The sequence below is a fragment of the Pholis gunnellus genome (genome assembly GCF_910591455.1).
Source record: "Pholis gunnellus genome assembly, chromosome: 18".
In the NCBI taxonomy this organism is placed as follows: domain Eukaryota; kingdom Metazoa; phylum Chordata; class Actinopteri; order Perciformes; family Pholidae; genus Pholis; species Pholis gunnellus.
The window spans coordinates 10,960,257-10,976,778 of record NC_136545.1 but is presented as its reverse complement, the minus strand read 5'-3'; the positions used below and the strand labels follow the sequence as shown (position 1 = coordinate 10,976,778).

The window sequence follows — 16,522 nt, the reverse complement described above, 5'->3', positions numbered from 1 at the left end:
CAGGTCGGCTCGTCTTTGAATCGGCCTCTCGTCTCCTTTGACTGAGGGTCACGAGTACACACGCGTGCCGGCAGCAGTAACACGCTTCGCTGTGGATCTCTGAAATGACTCCCGTAGTCTTCTTCCAGTCCAGGAAGTGAGCTGGGAGGAAAAATAGGAAGCTGAAGCCGCTCTCTCTGGCTGCAGGTAGTGACCCGGAACCTTGACCTCCAACCTCACCCGTCATAAGTCTGACAATACACACTCTGACAAAACACAGATGTGCAAACACGACGGTGTTGCCTACGATTTGCAGATTTTGAAGGAACTGCGTCTGGCAACACAAGACCTCTAAATAGCTGATCTTTCGGACATACATGTACATCTTTTTTAAAAGGCATCGGAGTCTTCAATAGATCAATAAAGACATTCAAATCCAGAATTATAATTTATCTTTTTATTATTTGACAACAATAACAGCATGTTGCATTGGTTCACTCATTACATTTACAGAAGTGGTCAAGAAAGCTGTATTCATGGACTTTAACACACAATCATCCATCTTTCCTTCCTTCAGCAAACTGTTTGACGATGCTGGAGGTACAGCTGATGAAGAGACTGTTAGGACATAAGCTCTGTCCAAAACCAACCCGCGGACCTTACACATTTATAAAAGGTGGCAAAACCAGCATCCATATTCCTGCAGTCTGCACCAGAGAGATTTAAACCTTTTGAAGTAATGCTGATGTATCATTGATCACACGTGGTCTAGATGTTTTTGGACAGAGCCCATGGTTTGGGAAGGTGACTGACTTTCTGGCGCTGCCTCACCAGCTCCAGAAGAATAACCTGCTGCCATGTTTGGAAGGCTCCAGTTTACCCTCAATGGCTGGGTTGGCTTCCGGACGTGGTCTAGACTTGTAGGGGTTCTCGGGGAGGGCCCGCTGGGTCTCCACTTTGGTCACCTACGAAAGAAAAGACACATGCGTCACGGGCTTCATTGAAGTCAGTGTAAACGGTCCAAAATTCTTCTACTTTTTTCCCTCTCTTGCTTTTTTCTACATTGCCGTGAAAAAATCTCCTTCAAACAACTTTATTTAGTCAAGTTTGTCTCCAACAAAACACAAAGATTACATTGAACACATCAAGATAAAGTTGTAAATTGACTTTAAGCCCAAACCGCATGTTTACTGAAGAGAGCATGAACGCATACTAACGGTACCTCTTTTAACGTTAGCGGTTAGCTCGTTACTAGCTCTCCTCCTGCCAAAGTAGACATCAGGGATCGCCTTAATCTAGTGCTCGCATATTTTACTGAATATCAGCCAATCGCAATCAGCAGTAAAACTATATTTTACACTATGATGGCTAAACTCTGGAAATAACCTGCATGCCGAACAGGCGGGAACCCCCGGTATGAAAAGTGAAGGCAATGCGCAAGTGCTTTAAACTTTGTTTTTCTAACAGCCATTAGGGGGAAACTCCTGCGGTTGCAAAAGACGGATGATTGAATGAAGTCTATGAGAAAATGATCCTACTTCTCACTTGATTTATTACCTTAGTGAGCATTCTTAACTGGTGTCAATCGCTAGTTTCAAGTCTTCTTCAATACAACAGGCTGTTCATTTAGTAAATGATGGTCCCATTTAGAGGAAATGTATGCTTTAGGGTATGGCTACCTTATGATCAACAGGTCTCTGTCATCATCTGTGTTTTCATCTTAAAACTTTAACCCTTTCACGGTGTGCTTGTTCATGGAAGGAAATTGTAACATTTTGGTAAAACCAAAGAACGAGCAAAAAGACTTTTCCTGTTTTAAAAATAATAGATGATCTACTCAATAAAAGAAACCTCGTCGATTTCCTCCATTCTCCTCTAACTCTTGCACCGTTTCCCTTAAATCATGATTTACAGCCTCTTTCATCCTTTCGCCTGCGTTTTCCCTACTTTGCACTTTGTGTGAGACTTCTGTGTCAGGTCTGTCCTTCCTCTACTCTTTTCCTCCGTTCCTGACATGCTCTAGTCTCCACCATCTCAAACACAAGTCTCTGAATTTGTTGTTTTGCTGAGCAACCAGAGGAACTTGGTGGACAGTCAACCTGGACATTTTTCTAAGTGACATCAAGTCAAATGTTTGTTCTTTTGTTTCCTGCTCATGCGACAGTTCGGTTTGGCAAGTGCAAAATGGCCAGAAAGTTGATTGCAGCCATTCACACCCTCCCAGGTTTGTCCACGTGTCTTTTCAAAGACTACAGAAATAAATGTCATAAAATGCTATTGTCTCGTGTTGACTGCGGCTACCTAATTAGTTGCTGCCACCATGTTATGCAAGCCCTTTAAAAATGGCAATTTTATGAAAAGAAAAAAAACAAAGCAACACAAAATGCGTGATTTGTCTGCTCAGAACTACAGCTGAATGACAACCACGACGCAGACGCAATCAGAGACTCTTGCACAGCCCATAATCAGCCAGAATAGAGCCCATCAAGCAAGCTGCTCCCATTGTGAATGCAGTCAATCCCTCGTGCGGCTCACCTTAGACAGGTCTCCCAGCTCGGGCCTCTGCCACCCCAGCTTATCGAGGGCGCAGCTGTCGAAGGCCTGCTGCTGCTTACGGCAGTGCCGCAGTTCCGCCAAGTTTGAATAATCCAGACAGGTCCAGTACTCCGTGAAGGACTCGGCACAGCTTCCCTTGATTTGCCTACAAGGAAGAGTGCAAACAGAATCAGAATAAAATGTGCACGGGTAAAATTATAATAGTAAAAAAAAAAAACTCTGCTGCTATGCATGAGCTTCCCCTTAACTAAGTTATTGAATTTAATTGAATATGTTTAAAAAGATAGGAAAACAGATATTTAAAAATTATTTAAGAATGAATAAATAAATCACAGTTCCTATGTGCCTAAATTGCTGCGAATGAAAGGTCACACTTCAAAGACTTTTAATGAATTGAGGTTTATGACAAGAACATTTTAAGGTCTCCATAAGAAGAACTTTCTTAACTGATCGAGTGAATTAAGTTCTTCTAAAGTTTGCTGGCAGTTGCCAGAAGCAGCTAAGAATCAAACCAGGTCCTGGGCGCAATTACAGCTTTTTTTCAAATCTTTCCTCATTATAATAATTATAGGTATTTCTCTTTCACAGTAACTCTCAGTTTATCTTTGGGGTCAGAGTGTCGGTTGTTTGTTTCGGCTTTAAAATTAGAGGTCATGTGTTTTAGAGAACCAGAAACACAATCTGTTTTAGACAGACAGGCAGACACACACACACACACAAACATCTGAGTTGCTGCATGGGCATCACATCAGGATTTAACCAACGCGCAGTCCAAAACGTTCAGTAAACACAGACGCAGCAGTTGAGAGTGAGGAACCCCAGACCACTTCCCCTAATAGCCCCCAAGGGCAGTTTTATAGACACAATAAACTCTGTACTGAACTCGTTCATGTTTGAAAATGAACAACCCTTTTCTTCTTTAGATCATTGTTTAAAAAAAATAAAATAGCAGAGAGAAATCACATAAAGGGTGTTGTCGCTACTTGATTTTTCTTATTTTCGTTTCAATATTAAAAGCATTTATTTAGAGACTTACTCTCATTATTAAATAACAAAAAAATGCAGAAAAAACAATCATTATTAGATTTGTATTAAATTAAAAGTCAATATATAGTACAGTGAAGATAATAATGGAAAAAGCTTTGTGGGAATAAATACTGACTCGATAGGATAACATTATCACAAAGCTTTAAGATAAGTACTGCACACAGTAACTTAATGGAAAATAACTTTAGAAACACTGGCAACGTCCCAGAAAAGTTATTTAAAGTTTGACCCAAAATGTGGGTATTTCTCCTTGTTTTACATTCAGTTTGGTCATGGCATGAGGCATAAACTCACCACAAAAAGAGCACAGAGAAGTCCTTTACCATCATATCCTCATGCAATAAGTTTGGTTCTACTCATAATATATACTACCTCACTGTGCAGGGTTTTATTCATTTGAAAAAGGCCTTTTTCTTCATTTTACTTTTGCGGGTATTGTAGAGCATTCTTCTTGTATTCACAAGTTGTCTGTTAATGAATCACTTATCTTTCCTTCTAGATACACATCAGAACATTAACGACACCATATACACCATCGCACCCGGAATTTCTTTAAATGAATCAGAAGACTAAGCTACAAATACTCACCACTTAAAGTTCAGTGCACATAGTACAAACACTGAAATAGCTACAGACAGATGTGTTACAAACATCTGTCCTTACCAGAATTAACACGTTATCTTACACTTCCCTTTTCTTTTGCTGTAAAATCTGGTTGCTCACCTCCATCCCAAATGGTGCACTCACTGGAACTTCATTTCTTTCCTTCCCTTAAATAGCGTTAAACTGCAAGCTAAACTATTATACTTGGCAAGGACAGACTGGCATCTGCATCTACATCCTACTTCCACCAACAGCCAATAGAATAGAAAACGTATTAGCAGGACAAGTTGCAGGATAGGAAACTGTGTAAACGTAATAACTGTAACCCCGAGAAGAACAGATGTCCAGCAGCAGTATTTGCAACCTCAGGGCTCACTTTCTATCCACATGTCGCTGACAGAGGACAAAATGCAAAAACTCAAATGGACTCTCAAACTCTGCACCCTCTAGCTCCAAAGTTCAGCCTCATCTTCAATCACTCGCTGAGCATAACTTTTGCAGAGGACACCGCTGGGGCAGCCTTCATCTCTAAAAATGTATCGTATAAACCTTCTTGAAAGACTGTTTCAGACATTGTGTGTATATATATATATATATTAGGAGTATTTGGCAGCAAAGAGATTGAAAAGCCTGGGTGAGAGTTACCTGAAGAAGTTGAGTGCACACTCGTTGACTTTCCTCCCTTCTTCTAGACACTTTCTGGGGTCCTTCTCCTCCCAGCGGCAGAGCATGAACTCCTTGTTGGCTTTGTCACACTGGGAGCCATAATGGTGGGCAGCAGCCTTAAGCACCGCAGAGGAGACATTGATCTGGACAGAAACAGATAATAGCTACTAAATAGTAGATACACTAAGACATTTTTCTGAGAGACAGGATTATTGTTGTGTATCCTGACATGTGTTGATATTGGTGACCCCGTTAAGAGAGCTGAAAGAATGAGTTTGGAATATAGACTGTTGTGAAAGAGGCAGCTATGAGGTCTGAGCTATTTCCTGGAGGACAACCATATATTATTCTGTCCAGCATCTTTTTAAATTATTTAATAACTACAGGGGTGTTGTCAGGTGCATGGATTGTGTTGACCTCTGATGGTAATTTCAGGACAGATATGATGGAAATGTTTTACAAAATTCATACTTTAAGCAAAGTCTAGTCTCACACACATGATCATCAATATTGAGAATGTGTGAATACAATTAGGTATATTCCATTAAAGCTAACTTACTATCTTTGAAAGGAAAAAGGAAAACAACGTATCATGTCCTTGGCTATACAACACCACTTCACATGTACAATAACACAATAGCATAAGGTTGCGAGTGGGGAGGTAATAGCATCGAATACAGTGCAATTCTATGTATATTGAATTTAAAAGAAACTTTCAGCTTACATGCACGAGTTGTGTTTATTAGATCTGTGATGTTGCCATATTAGTGTTGGAAGACAACAAGGTGCTGCCAGCTAACACCTGACTTCCAAGGACAAGATCAATGTGTCAAATAACACTGCTGCTGACACAAACCGGACAGCTTTGTTTAGAGGCAGACGTTGTAAAGTTACTGTCACCATAAGGAATTAAAAAGGTAAAGCGGGCTTTAAAAAACCCGATGGAACAACTCTAACGCTCTTAATGTTGTCAATGTAAATATCGGAACATTCGCTAGTTGCATTCAGATATAAATGCTGGTGGATTCATTGTATATTTAGATTATCCGAGTAGCTTTCAGCATTGCAAAGGCAGGTAACACCGGTGGCAAAAGTTATGAACTACTGAGCCTGTTTTGAACCAGACAGCAGGTAGCGTTAGCAAGCGGCTCGTTAGCTAGCATGTTCTGCCTTTGCTATGATTTCCAGTCAAGCTTAAAGAAAATAACCACCGCTCACCTCGTCCACCTTCAGCTCCTGCTGTGACGGGACGTCCAGCGTTGTGGACATGGCTGTGTGTGTGTGTGTACAATGAAACAAAACACAGAAGTTCAAACGCAAAACATTCAAGGTCCTCGTCTGACTCCAGGACGAGCGACGAGGCCGTGAGAAGGAAGGTCAGTTTGGTTTGGTGCCGCTGTCAGCTCGGAGGCGCGTTCTGATGACGCAATCGAGTGCGCGGACAAATCTGGGAGACGCATGCGCATGCGCACTTACACCATGAATAAAGGCGCTGTGAAAGTTTGATCGATTTGTTAGTTGTGTTGTCTCTTTTGTTATAAATGGAAATGGTTAAAATGATTAAAAAAACTGTGACAAACGATGAATTGCTCTTCACACTGACCAGTTTATGTCGTAGGCTTCCTTTGGCGCTCTGTCGCCATGGTGACATGACACTTAAACATTGTACTGTATTGCCCAGTTGATAAAACAATGTTTTGTGTGCTTGTTTGTTTATTTTGAGAAGAAGCTTGCAAGTAAACGTAGTAATGGAGTTCATCGGAAGCAGTTATAAAGGAGAGACAAAAAATGGCAAGTAAGTGTATTTTCCATGACCCTAAAGACGGCAGGATGACCAAATATATGAAACATGGTTGATTCAGTTTACCTTTGCCATTAAGATCAAAAGCACTATGACCACCTCTTCTCTACCTCAGGATGGATGGAAAAGGAGAGTACACGTTTCCCACAGAGAGCATATATGAGGGAGAGATGAAAGAGGGGATGTTTCATGGCAAAGGAGTGCTACACTTTCTAAATGGATATAAATATGAGGCCACCTGGGAAAACGGCAAAGCTAAACAGGTGAGGAGTTGTGTGTGTGTGTGTGTGTGTGTGTGTGTGTGTGTGTGTGTGTGTGTGTGTGTGTGTGTGTGTGTGTGTGTGTGTGCGTGTCAGAATATATGCATCCACGTGCATGACTGTGTGTTTCACATTGGTTATAGTTGATATTACATCTGGTCCCTTTTAGCAATCACTCACCATTATTGTCGTAGTTATTAGGTTTCTCTACTTTTTTTCACTTCACTTCTCCTCTGATGCAATCTTTCATGGGCTTTTGCCACAACAGCGATCACTCCAATTATTATCATCATTTCAGCTGCGGCTCATTTGAAAGGATAGCAGTTCTGAACCATACGACTAACCGTGACCCAGACTACACTGCACTTGCATCCATGTCAGTTCAATAAAACCTTCTTCCATTCAAAACAGACCTAAACAGACTGGAAACTATATCTGGTAGCTTATAGGAAACTTGCACCTCTCCTTTCCAGATGCAAACCTCTGGTTCTGCCGAGTGAAGCCAATGCGGAAGCGTCTTAAAACTTGCATTCTCTCTACTGACCAGCAGGGGGCTACTCCTCCGGATGCAAAAAGAAGTTAGATTGTAGGCTATAGAAGTCTATAAGAGAATGCCCGTACTTCTCTCTTGATTTATTACCTCAGTAAACATCATAAACATGAGTTTATGGTCTCAATCGCTAATTTCATATCTTCTTCAATACAGCATGGTGTTCATTTTACAAATGATGGTCCTATTTAGAGTCAAATAGACCAGAAAACGGAGCATGCCGCTACCAGAGCCGTATACCCTACGTCACTCCTCCGCATTCCAAATATGGTAACTTCCGGTCATCGGTTGACTATTTGCTTTATCAAATAGTGCTCTAAAATAAAAGGGACAACAACTAAAATAAGATTAACAGTAACATTCAATGACGACTCATGCAAGTTGACTGAACTTTTTTTTACTGCAGACATATTGACACGTACAGCAGGAAAAGCACAGGTGTCATTAATAACAATGATCAAGGCTAAGTTCCACAGGTGTTCCAGGGCCTCGGTACTGTGCATGCTGGCTCACTGATATGGGATGATATAGGACACTTCAGTGGAGCTGTAGCATCATTGATGTAATAACCTAAACTTGTGCATCTCCTGCAATGACCAGTCTAAATGTCTGCTGTGAGAAAGGTCTATGGAAAAGACAACGCTGAATCTATAGTGTGTGTTCTCACACCAGATGTCAAAATTACAAATTCACCCCCTTAACGTGGGTCTTCTCTTCTCGAATCTTCTCGGTGCCCCGTCAAATAAGCACCCAAAAATGGACATGTTGTACAAGAAATAATGCCATTTTCATGATTGCAAATGATTAGTGAAAATGTTGTCATGCGTCCACATTTTGCAAAATTACTGTTATATCATTCCTCAGAAAAACATGCATGTACGCACACACACACTTCGCCCAAAGGACATATTTTTCCACTTTCCCCTGGTGGTTTTATCTATGCCGACAGTTTGGGTTTTATCTGCTGAGGTTTTGAGATATCCATCTCTAAGATTTCCGCCTTAACCCAAAGACAATGGAAGAACATTTAAATTATTTTGTGGTGCTTAAAGCCCTGAGAAGAAACATTTGAAAACCTCAACATCAACTTATCTCTCTAGAAACCATGTCTGGGGTACGTGGGACAGGATAACCCCCAGAGCTTTCTTTTAACAGTTTTCACAGGAGCTACTTTTTTGTCAAAGACACAGCCCCAAAAAAAACTGCCAGCAGTGAGGTCTGTGGATTGTCTTGAGTTAAATTAACACTGTTGAGTGTGTATTTTCCTTTGAGAAGCACAAATGAAACTCCATTGTATAAGGGTGGTGGAAGATGTAAATATCATGACATTCTGGCACATATCATTTAAGCTATCTTCATGGCATGGTATGGCATGGTAAGTGACATTTTTATTTATTCATGTTGTGCTTTCTTTTGTAATTTGGGTGATCAGACCCATCGAAGTCTATGACCGAAGAATTAGAATGATTTCACCACTGTGCTTCCTCACAAGGGATCATTTCACTTTGGTGATGGTCTGCAGTACGAGGAGAAGGACTGGGACTACTGTGATGGATACGACAGGCGTTTCTACAGTGAGAGGTGCAACGGACTCAGACCTGCAGGTTGCAAATTAATTTACTTGCTCGTGTATTCGCTCATTCAGGTCAGATGACAGTGGTTTCTTCCCTATCCTACTCTCAGACATCTCACATAAATTAGCTTGAAATATAATAACAGCAACACACACACCCAAAGCCGTTAAAATGACGAGCATATGTTCAACAGTACAGACCACAAAAAAAACAAAAAATGAGCTAAGTGCGTTCATTGATTCTATGTACATCACTAACCTGACAAATAGATAAACTTCCCATCACTTTAAACGTATGAGCATTTCACATGACACTTTAACTCGAGGGAAACATTAGATGAAAGCCATCAGAAAGGGCTGAGATTTGAACACAACATCATAGGACTAATAATGACTTCTGTTAGTAGTTATAAACCAAATCGCTGTTTAATACAAAACAACTGTTTTGTTCATACAGGAGATTCTCAGCTAACTGATCTGCATCCGCCACGCGTCATTCCTGATGGATGCTACGACTGTGGGGATGGTTTCTATGACCCCAATACCAGAGTCGTCTCTTCCGACACCGGTCAATTCCTCAGGAATGCAGGTTAGACAGTAAATATCCTGTTATTTTCACTGTGTTAGCCCTGTGACACCAAAGATGGCTTACGGGAGATGTGTCCTCTAACATGTAACCCCTACCTTTGAACAATCCTTTGAGCTATGGGCTTACTGTGAGGTGAACAAACCAGATATTAAACTCAAATTTCAAAATTCAAAAACATCAAATAATACAAATTTGACCTCCATGTTTCACGGCTTACTTCGCTGTAGTGTGCGCACATTTGTTTCCCACTAATTTGGGGCCAAATTGGCTCCATCCAATGTGTTGAGCAATATCCAGGCATCTTAGCCTTTTGTGCCAAAGAAAATGAGAAAGATGAAAGTCAAGAGCAAACAGAAACGTATGTCAAAATAAGCCCCTTGTCAGTGATAGATTACTGTATATTAAATATGTTTGTATAGTAACTTAATAAAGAAGCGCCACTGATCAACAGTCCAGTATATTTCCAGAGCCTGCTTTAGTGTGTGCTGTAGTTTGCACCTATGGTCAAGCTAATGGTTTGTTTGAGGGCTTTGCCGGAGATGTTTTCTTAAAGTGGCAAATATATAGAAATAAACAGGCACACGGCTCTAGGATAGAGTGGACAATGTAATGTATTGGGGTTGTTTGTTTGTTTGCACGTCCGTTATCATCACATACCTGGACAAAGTCTGCTTAGTGTAGACTGCCACACTCATTGTTTGATATAGTTAAATTATTCAAGGGAACTAATGCCCACTCAGGCCTGAACCTCAATAAGATTCAAGAGTTAAAAGCCATACGATCAGCCAAATTAGTACTGAGGGAGCTATTGCTGCCGCCTTGTCAAACAAGATAGTAGCTCTGTGTAAAATGATGTCTACTTTTCAACAACTCTTTCTAAGAACAGGCCACAGAAAAAGGCCTTTACTGAAAATACTTTGAAACATGCAACCGCTCTTGTGTTGAATTTGTCTCAGGCAGGACCCGTTGTCTTTGCCCATTTCTTTTTTTTTTTTAAATAACTGCATCTCTGAAAGCATTTGGCCATATGGGAAAGATTTGATAGCAATGAACCTATGGAGTGATGCTAAATGGATTATCCCTGGATTCACTGATGGAAGATTATTGCTACAAGTCATCTGATAAGCATGCTTCCTCAGGCTATTGCAACCTTTTTTTTTCTCCCTTTTGTTATTTGTCAAAAGTGGAAAATTCAAGACACATTTTTCCACTGAACGGGTGCCCAGATTTGGAGCTCCTGATTTGAAGTGAATGTGATCTGTCAGGTGTCCAGATAGGAATTCTCAAATTCTGACATCCTCTGCTCGTCATGTCTTCTATGATTTTACATCACTGGACAATGTTGTGAATTAGGCAGCGGGTAATGAATGACATTCTAAATACATATTCTTTTGGCTCACCAAGGTTTGGTCCAGTTTTATTGCTGTGTTTGACATGACTGTTTTTTATCTGACACGTGCTGCAGTGCCCAAACAGCTTTGATCACAGATACTTGCATGGGGGTGTTGTACAAACAGTGCATGACCTTTTGCTTTTAATAGCAGAAATGCAGGAAGCATTCAAATCGGGCAATATTTTGGTGTTCTGTCATCTTCAAAGAATTCAGACACAGTGCAGGGGTGATGATTCTTGCTGTTTTTAAGCTAACAAATCTAGAAATGTGTCAAGATAGGATTCACTGGCAGAAGTTTAAGGTATGACTTACAAGCTCCCGAAGGTAAAAATGTATTTTTGGGCAGACCATTTGCATTCAGATGAGCTACTTGCAACACAGATTGGTTTTGAAAGCACACGTATCTCATTAACATATGTGGAGAGAGAGAGAGAAGGAAACAGAGGAGAAGATCCACATCCTCGCCAGATGTGCATGTGCAAGAAGACAAAAATATGTTTTGGGATTTTTCCATGATGCGCGTTGTTCATCATCATTACAGCTCTGGTATTGATCAGTGGAGTGACGGAGAGAAAGAGAGAACAAGAGGAAAGTTGGGATGAAAATGAATTGGAACTGAACACTCCAATAATACTCTGACTCTGTTTTTAAATATGGAGTCCAACAGGAACTATTTAATTGGCGCGTGCCTGTTTATGTGTAAGTGGCTTATGCTACATATCGCAAACACAAGCTACCGTATGTGCGCTCTCCCTCCTGTCTTGAGAAGAATGCTCCTGTATCCTGTATGGATTTATTTTTCAACCCCGGGAGGTGAAGGTACATTTGTCAGAGTGGGTGTGAAGACAGAATTTATTGCCTCATGGCTTCCGCCCAGGATGGGGACTGCGGGGATGATGGGACACGGGGAAGACTCACCCTCCCAGAAAGGGACGTTTGCTGCAGCAAGGAAAGAGGAAGGAGCTCCCCATGTAGCCGTTACAAACTGGTGGATATAGGACAAGGAGGCCTCGTATCTAGTTTAAACTGCCCTCCTCAGTTATTGTTGCTAACGTGGACAAACAGCCCTCCTTGGCATACAGTAGAGCCAGCTAGCAAAACAATAGGATCTGTTGATATCCGCCCAGAGGTTATTGATTATATTTGGAGTTAAACCGATTTCTTGTCATCGAGGAGCTTCTTTGGCGCGATGTGCCGAGAATACTGGAGACCTGTGTAGAAATGTGCTACGATGGAGGAAATGGAGGGTGGTGAGAGTAAGTGTGTCAGTTGGGATTAGGAACCTCCCATCACAGATGATATCCACAGGGTTCAAATGTAAGATCACTGAAACACATCCATGCTGTACAGATCACCTTGTACAATTACTTCAAAAAGGCCCAATAATTGTAGGGTTGGTGTCGAAGTATTCTCAAGCGAGACATGAATGAATTTAACGCAAATAATACTAACAAAGATGGGATGGTTGACCCCCTTTCTGGCCTGCTCAGCACTTTAAAAACCAATGTATTTCACTTTACTCATTAGTTTTGGGCATGGACCAGGAAGCATTTACGCGGATTAGAGGCGTCACTGGGCGTCGACCAAAATTACTCTACCAGAAAATGGTGCAGTCTTTTTAACCAATAGCTGATGACAAGTGCCCTCCGTTAGTTACATGTTCCCACTGGATGGACACAGGACATTGCTTCCTATATTTTTGTTAAATTTGTTTTCTGATTAAATCTAAAGAAAGATGTGCCATTCACTCGCACCTTCATGCTTTATTTCATATCTTTAATTCCAAGTTGCATCTGGGTTTACAGCATTTGCCTGGTTTGAATGATGGACTTAGAGCTTCTAAGAAGATTTTAGAACATCTGTAAGAAAGTTGTCAGACAGGTCATATACAAAGACACCTTCTGCAATACACAGAAGACGAAAAGAAAGGAATGTCTGAGAGTGTGTGACATTGTGTGTGTGTGTGTGTGTCAGTGATGAGTGAATGCAGGTGGTGAAAGATGAACATTCAGGGATCACAGACTTTGTTTCTGACTGACGTTCTTCCTAACCTTCTTCCTGAGTGTCCAACCTCCACTGTACTACCACAGCAATTAGTCATTCTGTATTACACTGCAGTTTTTTAAACCAGGGAATCTGAAAGGAGGCACAAGACAACATTTCAGTGCACTGCACACTATGTTTTAAACAGCATATTAGTTTGCATAGTGGATGAACTGGCAGAACATTTCAAAACATAAAACGCTGCTTGTTAGACAACTACTGAAGATTTGAATTATGATCTGAATTTTTTATTTTAATGTTCATTGTGACATGAGATCATTACAACAAACATGTGCTTCAACTTACATCCACCTCATCGTGTCATAGTTAGCCAGCCCAGCTTAAATACACCCAACAGATTTCAACACAATGAAACGATTACTGTTAAATCCTGAATCACAAATCACATCATCAACAAACAACTCTTAAAGGCTATTTTTTATCCCAAACTTCCAGACACATAATTGTACTTAATTTGTCATTGCTGATGAAGATTGTTACTCAAGTTTGAAGGTAGAATATAAAACAGAGATGCATAAAACTGTAATTAAAAAAGAGAGATGCATAGGCCACATCTGCACAATCAAATCTCCACCACGTACTGATTTGTTCTGTTATTACAAACAAACACACACACACACACACAGTCAGTCGTGTGTGTTCTCTCTTGGCAACGGTCTGCGGTTGCAGCGGCGGCGGCAGCTCCAGCAGGGGCCATGTGTTGCCATGTTGTTTGTAGCACTTTCCTGTTTCTGGAATAACCGCTTCCCTTTGAAACCCCGCACAGAAAGAGTTCCACTCAGAAAACATTCCACTGCCAAGGAAAACACCTCTGGTGACCAAACCACAGCCCCTCCCTTTGTCCCCGTCCAGTGGAGGTGTTTCACAGAAGATACAATCAGCCGAGGCCCTTTAGGGAATGGAACATATCCTCACTCTGCCTTTCCTCAAACTCTCGCTTTTTTTTATCTTAGAAACAAAACAAAACAAAAAAATCCCCATGAAACAGGATTCACATGTTAATCCTGTGAGCTGTGACAGATGGATTAATATTCTTGAAGATCAGTATCTCTTTCAAAGCTAAAGAAACTGGAAGACCGCCGCTGTTTTCTGTGAGGTCATGGAGACAGTGAATTGGAGACAGACATACTTGAATGTTTATTTGAGCTTTCACATTCAGATACGTTTGATTTCACCGTGGTGCCTGAACTTAGAAACCACAAATGCTTACATATAGCACATATAACTCTGTGTCACTGTCGGTGCACCAGGTTCAGAGTGTGACAGTGTCATAGCTCTCCTTTTTTCTCTCTTTATACTATTACCATATCCAGCAGAATGCAATCATGTCTTATGCAAATATCTAAAGGTACAAGAAAGCTGTTTTTCTTCTTCTTGTGTCTGTGTGTGTGTGTGTGTGTGCGTGTGTTAATTCGCAGCCATTAGGCTGGAAGGAAACACTTTTCCCTCTGAGTGTATTTTAAGGATTAAGATAAACAGACGTTAACGCGGTGCCATTATCGCTTCCACACTCTCTCTCCTGTGTACGTTGCAAAAAAGGTCGTCCATGCAGGTTGCTACAGTCGAGATGGATATCAACCAGAAAACGGTTTCAAAAACAAGTGTGTAGTGTGCTGCACTCCATTTAAGATTAAGGTTAATAATTTCTCTGAAATTTGCCCTACAAATGTGACAGTATATCATTACTTGAGAGAACCATAATGTGACTTGATGTTTGTCTTTTCTGTTTTTATCAGTCTAACTGCAATATCCCTAATCACAGAAAAGACGAAAAGACTCATAGGTCTATAAATTAAATGTATTGACTTGCAAAGACTGGTAAATCACAAAAATGTCCTGCTGTCCTCGGATTGCAGGAAATTACCTACAAATACCAGCCACCTGTGCCCTCAAATAACCCAAGGTACCAATTACATATGACATAAATCCTGAGATGAACGCTGCTATATACTCAAGAGGGCAGAATTACAGCAAATATGAAAATGCCCCCAATCTAATTATCATTAGGGGAGGTTGTGGTTTGTGGCTAATTGAGGTCAGTCGAAACGTAACTATGTATATAGGCTTCAATAATTACCTTCTCAAATGCGTTACAAAGACTGTTTGCGTGGCAGCTGTCCGCGTGTCCGGTATACGTTGAATTGACCTCCCGATCAGAACCAGGTAGAGAGGAGAGACAGCCCCAGAGAAAGAGAGGAGCGGGCCGTTTTATACTTGAAGTGGCTGTTGGTGTTGACGCCTGGCAATTACACACAATCAGTCCGAGAGCTGCAGACCTGCTCCCCCCGTACAATGGAGCCCCGCGCGCAGTGGAACCTGGGGGGTGAGGCCCGCGCGCCGCTCAAGTGCGTGCAGCTGCGTGCGCTCCAGAGAAAGCTCACTTCCCCCGCAATTAGCTACTCATTTCAGTTTTAACAATGAAAAACTGGTTTATTATCAGCTCCTCTGGCAGTCGTTTCGGTTTAAAAAAAATTGGCGTCCACTTTTTGGGGGTTATTATTTATTGGTGTCTGAAGTGGCTCTGAGAAGTTATTTTCTCGTAATTGTCAGGCTTATCTTGATTTGACAAATTTAACCGAGACTTGAATGGCACTTCACTGTTGCAGCCTCACACACAGAATGACCTGTGGTTTAATTATGCAGGCTACTGGTTATTGGAGTTTTTCAATTAAACGCTTTACCTTCACACCTCAATCAGTGGTTTCTATTGTTATTCTCATTTAATCATGGGTGTTAAACACTGTTAACTGTGCTGTTAAAAAAATGTATATATATATATATATTTATTTATATATATATATACAGTATATATATATATATATATATATATATATATATATATATATATATATATATATATATATATATATATATATACACTCCATACTTTGTTAGCAATTTACATTTAAATCTTTCCAACAGTTGACTCCGACCATGAGTGGATTGTGCGGACCTGTCGGAAAGCTTGGGATGAGCCTGCTGGCGTTGATCGTAAAAAGTCTGTTGCAACTGGACCGGAAGAGACCAGCAATATCAACTGAGGCGTTTATGAATAGCTTATTAAAACTGCTTTTGTTTTACATGTATTTGTTTAAGATATATACAATGAATTAAAAAAACTAAAGGTTAGGTTTATACTGTATTTTTTATGTTGTGATTATTTACCTTTTTTTTAAAAATCCTCCTTATATACAGTATATTGTAGGAGTTGTGCCTTTCATTGCATTCATCTTTATTTCCATACTGTGAGTGTTTTAGACTATCAAAAGGAATATGCACAAGCAACATATGCCTATAAGAAACTGATCATTTTAAATGTATATGTTGTTTTGAGTTAAGTTGTTGGTTGTGCAAACATACTATATTTATATTAATTCCATCTGATGTCATCAGCAGGTCTACTAAGAAGCATTTATGACTGAATATCACTTTCCGCGGGGG

General features: G+C 40.6%; 2 protein-coding genes across 2 annotated transcripts; one reads left to right on the top strand and one right to left on the bottom strand.

Annotated features, from left to right (window-relative positions):
• Nucleotides 1–427: 427 nt before the first annotated feature.
• ndufa8 (NADH:ubiquinone oxidoreductase subunit A8) lies at nt 428–6,252 on the bottom strand. The gene is made up of 4 exons (XM_079178588.1): nt 6,070–6,252; nt 4,831–4,994; nt 2,515–2,680; nt 428–944 (listed from the first exon to the last, which is right to left on the bottom strand). The coding sequence occupies exons 1-4, from the start codon at nt 6,118–6,120 to the stop codon at nt 807–809; spliced, it is 519 nt and encodes a 172-aa protein (XP_079034714.1). The 5' UTR covers nt 6,121–6,252; the 3' UTR covers nt 428–806.
• A 347-nt stretch (nt 6,253–6,599) lies between these two features.
• Nucleotides 6,600–16,122, top strand: morn5 (MORN repeat containing 5; the record flags this gene model as incomplete). Its single annotated transcript, XM_079179278.1, has 5 exons — nt 6,600–6,646; nt 6,768–6,915; nt 8,955–9,066; nt 9,493–9,624; nt 16,004–16,122. The coding sequence occupies 5 exons, from the start codon at nt 6,600–6,602 to the stop codon at nt 16,120–16,122; spliced, it is 558 nt and encodes a 185-aa protein (XP_079035404.1).
• Nucleotides 16,123–16,522: the final 400 nt, after the last annotated feature.